Here is a 13,988-nt window from a genome sequence, read left to right on the forward strand (position 1 = left end):
ATTAGGTTTTTCGGAACAACCTGGACCCCTTTCTCTCCATACCATTCTTGAACGACTTTGCTGTAATGGCAGCTTGCTAAATCTGGCCAAAACATCATGGTCGTGGAATCGAATGAACGGCAAAATTCGTTTTTGGAGACACTCTTTTAGTATAGTTCCGATGTCATTGTCTTATTTGTAACGAAAACTTTCGTTTTTTGCCACAGCTGCAAATGCCCTGCCAAATCATAAATTTTCTTGAAAATTTGTCGTCAAAAACAAATTTAAATTTGGCTGGAACATCCCCCCGAGCCGTTGCCAAGTAAAATTTTTGACCTGGGATTCGCCCGAAGTCAGCCGTGACATAGGTTTCATCGTCCATCAGAAGACACCCGTCGAACTTGGTCAGCACCTGCTCATATAGTTTCCGAGCACGAATTTTGACAACACTATTCTGTTTTATGGTCCGATTTGGTTGTTTGATAGCTCAATACGACTTGATTCCTTCCCTGAGTTGAATTCTCCTCACTATGTACTATGGGTAGCACCGAATTTTCTGGTCAAATCACGGTCCGACAGATTAGGATTCCTCTTAATCGTCTTCAAAATCTTACCACGCAGTTTTCGGTCGACAGTTCCACTCCGACGATTGGGTTGAGGCTTCCGAATCGTCGCCAATGTTTCCTTATATCGTTTGTTAACGTGCCGTACGGTATTTCTGGGCAATTTCAGCTGTTTAGCTAGCCTAGATGCAGACCACAATGCATTTTCCAAATAACTGTGCACGATTTTTTCCCTTCTTTCGGCTTCCATGTTGATTGTTTACAAAGTACAGTCGATTTGCGGAATGTCAAAAATCATACGTGAAGCTGACAAAATTCCCGACACGTGGGCGCCTAGAACTTCCAAATCCGTCCACCAGGAGCGCCACAATATGAGCAAAAGTTTGTTCCAATTCTAAATGAAGCAAGCATTATTCTTATTACAGTTGAACATCGCGACTACCTCAATACCGTCATCCGAGTGCGATAAAGGTTGATAAGCGTAATGGGGATTGCTCATTGTTTCCGAAAGTTCGAGAAAACTTATTTTTTCAGCAATTTATGATTATCTAACACTGTTGAAAATTTTATCATAAATTGCTGATTATTTTTCTGATAGCATGAAGAAAGAATTATGTTGATGCGTTAAGTACTACGAAAGATATTCACGATTAAGTTCTAACCATTCTCCCACAGGACGAATTTTGAAAAGGTCATAGTAAAGTAAAATCACACATCAAAACTGTGTTAAATATCATATTTATTCAAAAGTGAAAAAAATCTTCTGCACATACTGTAAATCTAACGACTAGACTTTTATGTACATCAAAAATCTACCAAAATCTTCAAAAACATGCATCAAACATAATCTATTCTTGTAGTACTACGTTAACATAACTAGTGTAAAACAAACGAATTTCATGAATTTATGATTTAAAATGGAAATTAATACTGTTTAATGATTGTTTGAAATGGAACAAATTAACGTACTAAAATTTCAAATAGAAATAAAAAAAACTGTCATAAAGAACAAAACTAATTTTATTCATGCCATTTTACCCTTCTATTTTCAGCTCCAGAGGTCCACGTTTTCGCTAGACGCGTACTAACTTCCGGCAACGTCCGGCTGACGGCAGTTGACGATAGCATGTCATCTGTGCAGGAAGTCTAACGGTGTGTGGTGACAGAACATCAGCCGTCCACAATAAACAAAATCGATGGTGCTGCGATAAGTTTACTGAACAGTGGCAAAATATATAGTGCGGTTTCTACTCTGGCTAAGATTGAGATGATGGTCACAGTTTAGTTATGGTGCGTGGTGTAAATTATTTTCAGTGAGATTGGTGTGTCTGGATCAGCGCTAGAGCTAGTGATGTGCTACAATAAAAATTGTACAGAATAATACGTACTACTCTATTGCTACCCGAGGAATATTGTCATTGTTCGACGAAACCTGAATCAGGGTATTCAAAATGGCTGCACAAGATAACCGTAATTTACTGGAGTCCAGAAAAAATGGATCAATCAGTATAGTTGGAGGAAGAGGTAAGTGTAACCCTAGTTTTTTTTTGTTCATTCGACCTCGAAAGATTGGCTACAGGAAACAATTTTAGATTCCATTTCTAATTTGTTCAGAATCCGAGAATAACCTTGCATGTACGAATAACACTTTCATGGGTGGCGCAAATTGTAAAGGAAATTACTGCCAAATTGCAATTTCCTGTTTCAATGCAATGGATCTGAATTTTGAAAACAACTATTCAACAATATGTAATCGTTCCCTGTTTTTTCTGTTCTCGTCGAATTTTTGCCATCACCTTATCCCATTAAACTTCTGTTCACCCAATCTATAGATTTAAAAGTCAACCAAGTTATTATAACAAGGCGAAAAATCCCAATCCATGATTTTTGATAAGATTAAACTGATAACTTGTATTGCAAATGATCCATCAACCCGATGAGCGAATCAATGTTGATGTAGTTATTTATATTTCATTCATCTCTTGAGTGATATTCATAACAGTCAAGACCTTGGGAGAAGAGCTAAATCTAGCACTCGCATCCAATTTGACTAAACTCGCATCTTTCAGTATATCAGACAAATCACAAGCGACATTCGTGCCTTAAATCATTGAATCGTTCTACTGAGAAAAGGTTAACCTGCGAATAGTTGACAGTCTGCAGTATGAAAATAGAAAGAGTTATAGTGGTTTTGGAGAACAGTAATTAAAAATAATTGATTAACAGGAAAAACGGTGTCGTCTCAATGCAGAGTACAACAGTATAAAATTGCAAGCTAAAAGTTAGAGTGATGGAGAGCGATAAAATCAATTATAAATAGATCTTCTGCTTGTCTGCGCTCGGTCCGGTAAAGAATCTCATGAACAAATGAAATGTATAGCGTGTTGTGTTCGATAGCTCTCGACCTCTTTCAATGAAGGACTGCATGTTCACTCTGGGAAGTGACTGGGTCTACCAGAAATGAAAATACACAAGTTGATTGGCATTTTCGGATTGAAGAAACTTATTCTCATGCTCTACATTTTATTTTCATTTACAGAATGATGTAATCCTATACCGAACATATATTGATAAACACTTGGCCTCAGTCGAATTACAAATTTTTTTACGTCTCTGATATCTAAACAACTTGTTTTTGTTCGATTGGTAAACTATTCAGGTTATCAACACTGCGTCCGTATCTTCTTCTGTAGCCCCACGGTTTCTTGTAGTAGTACTTGTAACCGGGATAATAGTACCAGTAACCTCTCTTTCCGTAGACCTTTATCACTGGTCTGTGATCGTAGTAACCGATGCCAGCTTCCACCTGGTGCGGCGTTCCATCAAACGAAAGCACAATCAATGTAATCAATAAGGAAACCAAAATGGTCGAAAGTCGCGCCATGTTTCACTTCGTGCTATCTTCAAAAGTTGCGTTTGAACTGATCTCTGTTATGGTCATTACATCGTTAATATTACAATGCAAGGCTTTTATGATGCAAAAAACAAATGCTGTGTGAACATTTGCATCTCTCATCGAATGTGATCATAAGAATTCGTTTTGCTACGGTACATGTAGCTATGAAGGGTAGTTTTTAATATTAATGATTATGATTTTAAGGGATTCCGCCATATCTCGATATTTACACACGAAACATCCTTCACAATAGTCAACTTAAGAATCTGCGTTGAGAAATATATTATTTCTTGTAAAATGTATTATTCAAAATCTGATATTCCTTCTAATATGATAATAATAAGTATTCTCACCTTTCCTATTTACTTCATATAATCATGCATATACAGACAGGTGTAGATCGAACAATGAAACCACTACCCTAACCATCACGATTCCACTGAGAATAATGCGCAAATTATTTTCATTCAGTTCTGATAAATATGGCTTCGAATGCTTCGCTTGAGAAACGACGAATAAATATAACTCAATACGATGAGCACGTGATTAAGTGTTCTCATGCAGAAACAATGTAAAATTCCCCATTTAATGTGACTTACAATAACCTTATGGAAATGAACGGTGATTCATAAGCAATTGTATGCTTTTAATTTGAGAAAAAAAATAGTTGTTTTAGGAGGGATAGAAAGTACCATCCGACTTCCGAAGTTAGATACTGATAAAAGCCCAATTTCAATACGAAATTTGTATTATTCGGTGAGAAGACCCCTTCGATTAATGATGTTTGGCAATAATACTTCCAGTAGAATAGCTTCCGACGAAATTATTCTGACCCACGAATAATACCTAATTCAAAAAATTGTCATTATATGTTTTAGAACATATTCCTCCTATGTTAGAACTTTTTTCTAACAAAAATAAGTCATAATCTTGAACTCGTTAATAGTTAAAATAACTAAAATCTCGATGAACATTAGAAAAGGTCCCAAGTTCAAAGGACAGTTTCTCTTGGTTTACTTCCTCTTTCAATTATTACGGCAAATTCCAGTAATTTCCAACAAATTCTACAGTGCATATCAAAGTTGATGGGTTTTGTTATTATCCGTGAAGTGTTAGTTTTTTTTTTTCATAAATACGTTTATTTCTTAAGGCAGTTTACATAAGTTTTTCTTCGCCGTAGCATCACTTTTACATAATATTCTTATCCTAATTTAATTCTAACATAGTCACAACGTTTTGCATTTATTAAAACATATTCTCTTATTACTTAAATATCATCTTAGGTAACTCGTCATTAATTATGAAATCTACTCGGAAATATTATTTGAACCAAACGATTAACTTCTATAAATTATAAAATAAGCTGTTATTTTCAGACATTTTGTTAATAATTTCATAAACTGTTTCGAGTTTGTTTGTATCATTACATTATTTTTATTCTAATTTAGCTATTGGTTGAACTCATGGACGCAGCTGGGATCAGAACTAAGTCTTGAAAGGGGCCTTTATTAAATTGAAACTCCAGTTTTCTTTATGAAATGATAAATAAGTTTCATGTATGAAAGGTCACGACAAGCAAGAATGTCTCGAACTGGGATATTGGATAGTCTACCTTGGGTACGCAAAGAATTTATTAGTTGAGATCTGACATCACGATACTCCACGCATGTCCAAACGACATGATCAATATCTCGATAACCTTCGCCACAAGCACAATGATTAGTCTCGGAGAGCCCAATTCGAAGGAGATGTGCATCTAACGTGTAGTGATTGGACATGAGTCTGGACATCACACGAATGAAATCTCTACTCACATCCAGTCCCCTGAACCATGTCTTTGTCGATATTTTCGGAATAATTGAGTGCATCCACCGACCCAGATCATCTTTATCCCAAGAAGCTTGCCAGCTGGCAAGTGTTCTTTGGCGAGACGAGCTATAGAATTCGTTGAAAGCAATTGGTCTCTCATAAATTTCACCCTCAATAGCACCACGTTTGGCTAAAATATCGGCTCTTTCATTGCCAGGAATGGAGCAATGAGCCGGGACCCAGACTATAGTGATTAGATAATTATTGTTCAATATGTCGTTCAGGCACTGTTTTATTTTGCCCAGGAAAAACGGTTCAGTCTTGCCAGTCATGTTTGAGCGAATGGCTTCAATTGCACTCAGACTATCTGTGAAGAGGAAATAATGGTTTGGAATTAATGTGACGATTACACTCAAACTATAATGAACTGCTGCTAGCTCTGCTATATAAACAGATGCAGGTTCTTGAAGCCTAAATGAGGCCGAAACATTATTGTTGAACATACCAAACCCTGTCGCTTCTTCAATTCGCGATCCGTCCGTGTAAAACATTTTCTCAGAGTCAATATGCCTGAACTTACTTGAAAATATTTTTGGGATTTCCGTCGAACGTAGATGATCCGGGATTCCACGCACTTCGCGCTGCATGGATGTATCGAAAAATAAAGTTGAGTCAGGGACATTTAGGAGGCTGACACGGATAGGAATATATCTTGAAGGGTTGATTTCCTGTGACATATGGTTAAAATATACTGTCATGAATTTTGTTTGAGATCGAAGCTCGACTAGTCGTTCGAAGTGAAGTGTTAGTTGGAAGGATTGTAAATTAGATCGTGATACTCGAAAGAGAAAGTAAACAAAGAGAAACTGTCATTTGCACTTGGAACCTTTTCTAATGTTCGTCTTCAAATAATAACTTAATTTGACGTTGGTTACAATAATAACAATTTTATTAGCAAAGATGGTTTTACCTACTTCTACATGATTTGACATGACATAAAAATGTCATGCGCCAGCGAAAACTGGTTTCGAACCTGCAACTTTAGAATTGCTAACGCTGCGTTTGCACCAGGACACGAGAGCCTACTGAGAGTGGATCAATACTGAAATGATCTCTATCGCCTCCCATCTATCTTTGCATCCTGCCCTCCGGTACATGCACACAAAAAAAATGGAATGACGGAAAATTTTACTTTTAATAACTTGATGCTGCATTAGCATGAAAATTTATTTGAGAACTAGGGTAAGGGCTCCCTATTTCATCTCATTTGTAAGGACGTTACCTTAAAAACCTGATTTAGCCACTAAAATCACTATGATCACTATGGAGAATTGATTCACATTTCTTGGAAATTAGAATAATGTTTAAAAAATCAGCTAAATACACTTCTGATATGTTCACTACTCTGCTCCTAATTCCATCTCAAAGGATTTGTATTCATCCTATCGTTGGTCCTTTAATCATCCTATTAATTAGTGATGGTGACAGCAATCAAAACAAAACATTGCACTATTACACTCTCAGGCTCAAAATGTCCGAATTTCTCTTAAAATGGCCTAGTGCCAACTATGAGACAACAAACGGTATTTTTAGAAACAGTTTGGGATCATTTCGATGTTTAAATTTTTTTGAATAGTTTTCGTTACCTTTCGTTTTAAATTTAAAATTTTACTGAGCAGTTAATTTGGTAAACTTAACAACAAATCAGAAAAAAAATGTTTTTATTTAGTCATTAGCCTTTTTCTAAAAACAAAATGCAGAGACAGAGATGCCATTTATACAGATTTACCTGTGTTGTATAGACTTTTGCGTTGATTTAAATCAGAGTACAGATTTTATGCAGCTTTCCTAGATGTAATACAAATTTGTACAGGTTCATAAAAAGTGAGAAGTAAAAACTTAGACTTTTTTCTCTGAGTATCTATGTACTAGTAGTTGATTGCAGTAATTCTTTGAAAGTTTGTTAATCAAATCGGACAAATCGCATGTTAGATGGAAATCTTCGCAGATATAAATAATTATCTTTTAACATCATTTTATTAGTGAAAACAGATATAGACTTTTTATGCAAAGCAATACATATTTTCTATGAAAATATCTGGCATCTCTGTGCACAACCGATGAAACACACACACATACTTCACAGCGTTATGTTGGCATATAGCGGAATGAAACCAGTGCTACTAGATTTGCCACAATGGTTATTTCATTAGTATCTAATGGCGTTTTCGTTTTTAATTTGCACTACACCGGTGCAGGGCTACACGGATGCATGAATAAACGAACAAAAATGACGAAAACATAAACAGTAACCATTGACTACCATAAACGATTCCATTGCACAGAGCTACACCAAACTTTTGATGAGTGCTACACCAGTGGTATCGGTGCAGAAAAAGTGTAGCACTGGTGTAGTGCAATTGGCAAAAACGAACGGTTTCAGTGCAGCTTTCGCTACACCGGTGTAGTGCAATTTAAAAACGAAAACGACATAACACGCTATTTCTGGTAGTATTCGAAGCCGAAATAGTTTTATTGAAATGTAAATATTAGTAATACAATTAAACTAATGTCACGGATACCAAAAAATAACCTTGTTAATGATAATTTGAAGAAGAAAAACATTATGAGAAAACCTGGCAATTTTGCGAAACCGAATGAGATAAAAACAAAGCGCAATCAAGTGAAGTAAGTGGAAAACTTTCATCTCATATATTTGAAGAGTTTTATTGCTTGTCGGGTAGTTTTTGAAGTAAAATCGTTAATTAAACAAGTGACAAGTGAACATAACTAATTATGAAGTCATCCAGCATTCAATAGTAGTGTAATTGTGTGAAACAGTGATCATGTTTTGAGACGAATCGTTTGGTAGATATTCAGAAACATGATGAACTGTAAATCTTGAGACGAAAATGTGTCCTAAATCGAAAAGTGAGTTTGTTTTAAATGAAAAAAACTTTCCAATGGAAAAGTGTGACAATAGCATAAATATTCATTTTTAAACATTTCACAGTTTGGTTCAGGTACGTTGTAAGATATTATTCATGTTCAAAGTAAGTAATGAGGTGAAGGGATGAGATGGAAATAGGAGCTCAGATGAAATAGGGACCTCTTACCCTATGAGCAAACTTTTTTTTGGGTGCTGAAGAACAGTTCACAAATTATCGGAAATGACTAAATTGAGTGATACATATTTCTTACAGGTACAAATTAATTTGAAGAAATTAACTAATGAATGATAGTTTTTCAGTTTTTCTTCTTCGTATAGCATTCGAAGCCAACTTCGTATAGCATTCGTTTCAGTTCGTAGTAGTAGTAAATTGTCTGCACATGGATGTGTGACCAGTGGCGGGCGTATTCGATAATTTAGGCCCAGTTTAGGCAAAAATAGATTGTCTACTATATCGATTTTGATTGGTTCTTTTCGGCAAGCATTAACTGAGAGAGACGAAAGATATGAAATGAAAAGACGGATAGGTATTCTAGATTGAATCAGTTATAAATTTAGAACGGAAAAGTTAGCCTAGGCAGGCTCATATAGACATGATCAGAAGAAAGAAATGAATTCTATTTTACCTTCTACTTGAGGGGGGTCGAACACTAAATTCGAGTCCCCAAGTATGGTCGTGTAACAAGTGTAGTTCTTCACCACACTATGCTACTGACACCGGCAAAATAGAATTCAAATCTTCCCGCCTAGATCCGATCACGCGATTATTATTCTTTTACTACTGACACCGCAGCTGTGTCCAATGCTTTTTTAGGCACTAAGTTAAAAGTGCCAACCCCATACCTATTGTGTTTGAACTACTCGTAGCCTTTCGTTCCGCACACAACGGAGGGCATATCGCATCAAACGACACGGCCTGACACTCAGTAGAGATCGATTTTTTTTGTTACATTTTAACCAACTCATGTATATGTTATTTGGTTTTAATTGTCGCATAATGTCTACTATATCGATTTGATGCGATATGCCCTCCGTAGGTATGGGGTTGGCACTTTTAACTTAGTGCCTAAAAAAGCATTGGACACAGCTGCGGTGTCAGTAGTAAAAGAATAATAATCGCGTGATCGGATCTAGGCGGGAAGATTTGAATTCTATTTTGCCGGTGTCAGTAGCATAGTGTGGTGAAGAACTACACTTGTTACACGACCATACTTGGGGACTCGAATTTAGTGTTCGACCCCCCTCAAGTAGAAGGTAAAATAGAATTCATTTCTTTCTTCTGATCATGTCTATATGAGCCTGCCTAGGCTAACTTTTCCGTTCTAAATTTATAACTGATTCAATCTAGAATACCTATCCGTCTTTTCATTTCATATCTTTCGTCTCTCTCAGTTAATGCTTGCCGAAAAGAACCAATCAAAATCGATATAGTAGACATTATGCAGCAATTAAAACCAAATAACAAAAATAGATTGTATTCCCAATCATCAAATCATAACAAGTTTATAACAAAAATCAGTTTTCGTAACAAGTGCTGGTCTGGTCTCGTTAGTAGTTGAAATAACAAAATGTAACATAGAGCAAAAAGAGAGATATGTTGATCGGGATGTCTCATCGACAGTGGCCCATTGAGAACGTATTCAAGTCGGAGAGGAAATATCTTTGCCAACGATCTCAATTGTTAGTCGGTTCCGGTCTACCAATACATGCACGCGTTGGCAGCTCGGTCAAAGTCGAAGAGGGAAAACGAATGTCGGGTCGGTCTGATCGGCCAAGTGTGAATAGACCTTCAATATTGGCATCTTGTAGCAAAAGTCAAATGAATTAGAAGGGATATGCTGACGGTCAGTGGCCATAAATTTCATTTTCATCTTATATTATTCGATTGAAAATGAAATTTTACCGCACTGTTCATCACAGAAAACATATATACTGGCTCACATATGAACTGTGTGTAAAATTTGACCATTCAGCGTGGTGAACACTTGCAGATGTCGCTGTGATCAACACTATTCTGGGAGCAGCATTCACATCACGATACTATTTGGGTGCTACATTCACTAAACGATACATTTTTGTTTTGCTGTTGATTAAAATGACAAATTTCTTTTTGTGTTATTCCGATCGAATTCTTGTGCGATTTATACGGCAAGAAAATTAAGTTGACTTTTACAGTGTTCAATTTATTGTAGTTGGAATATTTCTATATCAGGAGAATTTTGTTATCGTTCCGGAACGAAATGGAACGTTTTGAAAAATCACAGCGAATAGTCAAGTATGTGGCAGTAGTGTTTCCAACGTATAGCAAATTTGAAATCTACAAAAAAATATTGAAAAGTTTTGTTTGAGTCTGTATATCTGTTATCAGTGCTTTCACCAAAAGTTCAATGTCCCACTGCGGAATGGAATCGATTGCCATGAAAATTATAATGTTGGACATTTTATAGACATACAATTGCATAATTGCATTTTTTTCTTTGCCAAAATAAAATGCGAAACGAATTTCAACTTGAATAGAAAGCTAAACGATCTTTCAACTAATGATTTATAAATTTATAAATCAATTACACTATCATGTTTTTAAGTAAATAGATCATATTCGTTTTAGAAATTCATATTCCATCCTTATTATTTGTCCAAAACCAAGTTTCTCTTAAATCAATAGCAATTTCCAGTTTCGGTTTTACAATGAATGAAAGTGGTGTTATTGGTGGCAAACTATAAAAAATTTTACTTATGAAACCGTACCAATTCGCAAATTCAATTAAATGTGCTATATTTAGTAGAGTTACAGTTTTTAGCAACCGTTTCATTCATTCCTCTAGCATTCAAACCACTTAAAACAGATATAAAGGCTAGCATATATGAACTGTGTGTAAAATTTTGAATGAATAGTGTGGCGAATACTTGCAGATGTCACCGCGATCGACACTGTTTTGAGATTTGCAATTACTTCACGCTAAATTTTTGTTTTGCTGTTGGTTAGAATCACAAGTTTATTTATATTTTGTTCCGATTGAATTTGTGTGTGATTGGAACGACATGGAAATAAAAATGTTGTAGTTAGAAAACATTAGATTGACAAAATTACGCTAATATGAAAAGCAGAGGCGCTGCTTGTTTAGGAAGAGTTATCAAATCGTTAGGAAAATTTTTTATTACTTCACATTTTTAACGATTTCTTATAAAAAATGGGCAAATTCATTTGAAAAATCATAGTAGGAGTGGAAGAAAAATTTTTTAATCTGAGGTGGTAATGTTGATCTTAATTTATTGTGCGAAAACTAACATTTATTTAGAATGGAGCATTATACTTGGTTCAATACCATTTTTCAAATGCCAGAAAATAACATATAAAGTATCCAAAATAAATGGTACTCGATCACTAAACATTCTACTACTCGAGAGATCAACATTACACTAGTTTCTGTTCAAAAGAAAAGTTGGTCCGAAAAAACCTAACCTTACCCAATTTCATACATTTCTGGAGATTTTCCATGTTTAATCGTAGTTTACACTAAAAAAAGTAGTAGTAATAACTTTGAAATTGGTTTTCTTTTACTCCGAGTTGACTTTTATTGCTGAAATCTAATTGTTGAATAAACGAATAAATCGTTGCAAATTTTCGGAAGGACCCTCTTTTACTTGGTTCCATTTTTCATTGTCAGATGTCGCTACCGGAAATTCAGTTTTGCGAAATTCAAATCTCAAGAGATAAATGGGTGAAAATTTTTAAACTTCATTCCGGCGAATTAACAGAAAAATTTTAGGCTGCAGATGTTTTTGTCACAGTAGAGATGGCGGTATATTCTAACCGGTATTATCCCTCGCATAAAATATTGGTCGCGTATGTCACGCTGATTTCAGGTCGATAGAGCAAAGTTAAACAAACGTTTGGCAAACTCTCCAGTTATGGCCAGTATTTAAAATCAATCCTAGTTGAAGCTTATCACTATAGAAATAATTTCAACCACATACACGTACCATGATCCATATTTCTTGATTATTAAAACAATAAATTCAATTGAATTTTTAACAAAGGTAAAATTTCTTTGTTTTTAGATTCCAATAATTAAATTCCTTGGCTAAATAAATTCCACAACTAGGTTCAGTTTTTGCAATGACTGAGTGGAAACATATATTGGAGAAGCCAAATGAATAAGAAACCCACAGAAAAGAATGATACGCTCAGAGACAGGACTCGAACCTGCGTTGTTATGCAATCCGTGCATACGCGTTACCATTCTGGCACCCTAAGCATGTGATAGACACGGCTCTACCACACGACCGGATCTGGTAAAGCGTACATCGAACATGGTCTCTGAGCGTATCTTTCCCCAAAAAATCATCTCTCTGAGTCAAAGACGAAACGTAAAAATAATGAAAACGGTTATGTGCCCTAGCACAAAATTTGGCTAACCCCTAAATGACCATACCTGCATCGGCCAGAAATAGTCGAAAACACGTTTTCGTTCGGCACGTCAGAAAAGACATTGCACTTCGTTGCAAAACAAAAAGTGTTCTGTAAGTAGCAGAAACTTTACGTCTGCTTAGCGGTTCAAATTGAACTGCCGAGTTTAGTACTAAGCAGTTCAATTTGAACTGCTCTGCACTGATGAGTCAAAGACGAAACGTAAAAATAATGAAAACGGTTATGTGCCCTAGCACAAAATTTGGCTAACCCCTAAATGATCTCTCTGTGAGTTTCTCATTCATTTGGCTTCTCCAATATATGTTTCCACTCAGTCCTTGGTTAAGTTTTTTAGCTCTGATAGCAATACTTCTCTTCAATTTTTTGAGCAACCAACAATGTTTATTTACTTTGCTCGTTTGGTTCAATGTTTGATGGTTCGTTTGGTTCATTTTGGCTTCCTCTCCGTATGTCTCTGATTATAAAAAAGTTTCTATCGATCGCTAAACATCGTAAAACATGAGATGTCAACATTACATTGGTTGCTATTTAAAAAATTTTTCGTCCGTAATAAACTAATCTATCCCAATTCGCATTCTTTCTAGTTCTCACTATAAAACGTAGTACTAATCACGTTCAAATCAATTTTCTTTCCTTTCCGAGCTTATTTTTATTGCTGATATCTATTTATATTATTGAATAATCTATGTAAATAATTTAAAAGCCGAGTAGATGGCTCCTTGTTTCCAACGACTAGCGAATTTTACTTCCAACTAACAAAAACTCTTCGGTCGAGAAAAGTACACTAGCATAAGAAAATTTATCATTAGATCTGCAACAGCTGTCCGGAGAACCACTTACCGTATGTACAGCAAATATTGAACAGATGGGCTGGTCATTTCATTATGATGTCAGAGGATAATCTAATAAAAAGTATTGAATATCAAACTATTTTATTTAATTCATAATAAAATCCCCAAAAAATTCCGCCAAACAATGTACAATCATGTTTTCATTAATGGATTAAAAAGTCACACCAATATTTGGGTTAAGTGCAAATAACTAATTTCATTTTGTTCTGCGTTTCGCCTTGGGCTAATCAATGCTTTAACTGGTTATGTTAAACTTCTAAATCGCGTTAGCTTTTCAGCATAAACTGCTAACGCTCTGATGAATCGTTATAATTTTGAGAGCAATTCAAATATTCAAATGAGAAAATTAGCTAGTTTAGTTCATTAATTAATTGATCCTTGATGAACACCAGCATGCATAATATCCATTGTAAGATACGTTCAGAATATTCTGTCCAAACACAATTCAGCTAGAGCGATCTCAACCACTTTTATTCATTTATAAATTCAAGTAATTAATCATCATGCC

General features: G+C 35.4%; 1 protein-coding gene across 7 annotated transcripts in view; it reads left to right on the top strand.

Moving 5' to 3' along the window:
- Nucleotides 1-13,988, top strand: part of LOC131440310 (equilibrative nucleoside transporter 1) — a 75,810-nt gene that overhangs the window by 21,655 nt on the left and 40,167 nt on the right. For all 7 annotated transcript variants that reach the window (XM_058611469.1, XM_058611465.1, XM_058611463.1 and 4 more), the window contains exon 2: nt 1,595-2,066. In XM_058611469.1, coding sequence (XP_058467452.1) covers nt 1,994-2,066 — 73 coding nt within the window. In that variant the 5' untranslated portion in view covers nt 1,595-1,993. The remainder of the gene's footprint in view (nt 1-1,594; nt 2,067-13,988) is intronic.

This window comes from Malaya genurostris, chromosome 1 (genome assembly GCF_030247185.1).
Source record: "Malaya genurostris strain Urasoe2022 chromosome 1, Malgen_1.1, whole genome shotgun sequence".
Taxonomy (NCBI): Eukaryota; Metazoa; Arthropoda; class Insecta; order Diptera; family Culicidae; genus Malaya; species Malaya genurostris.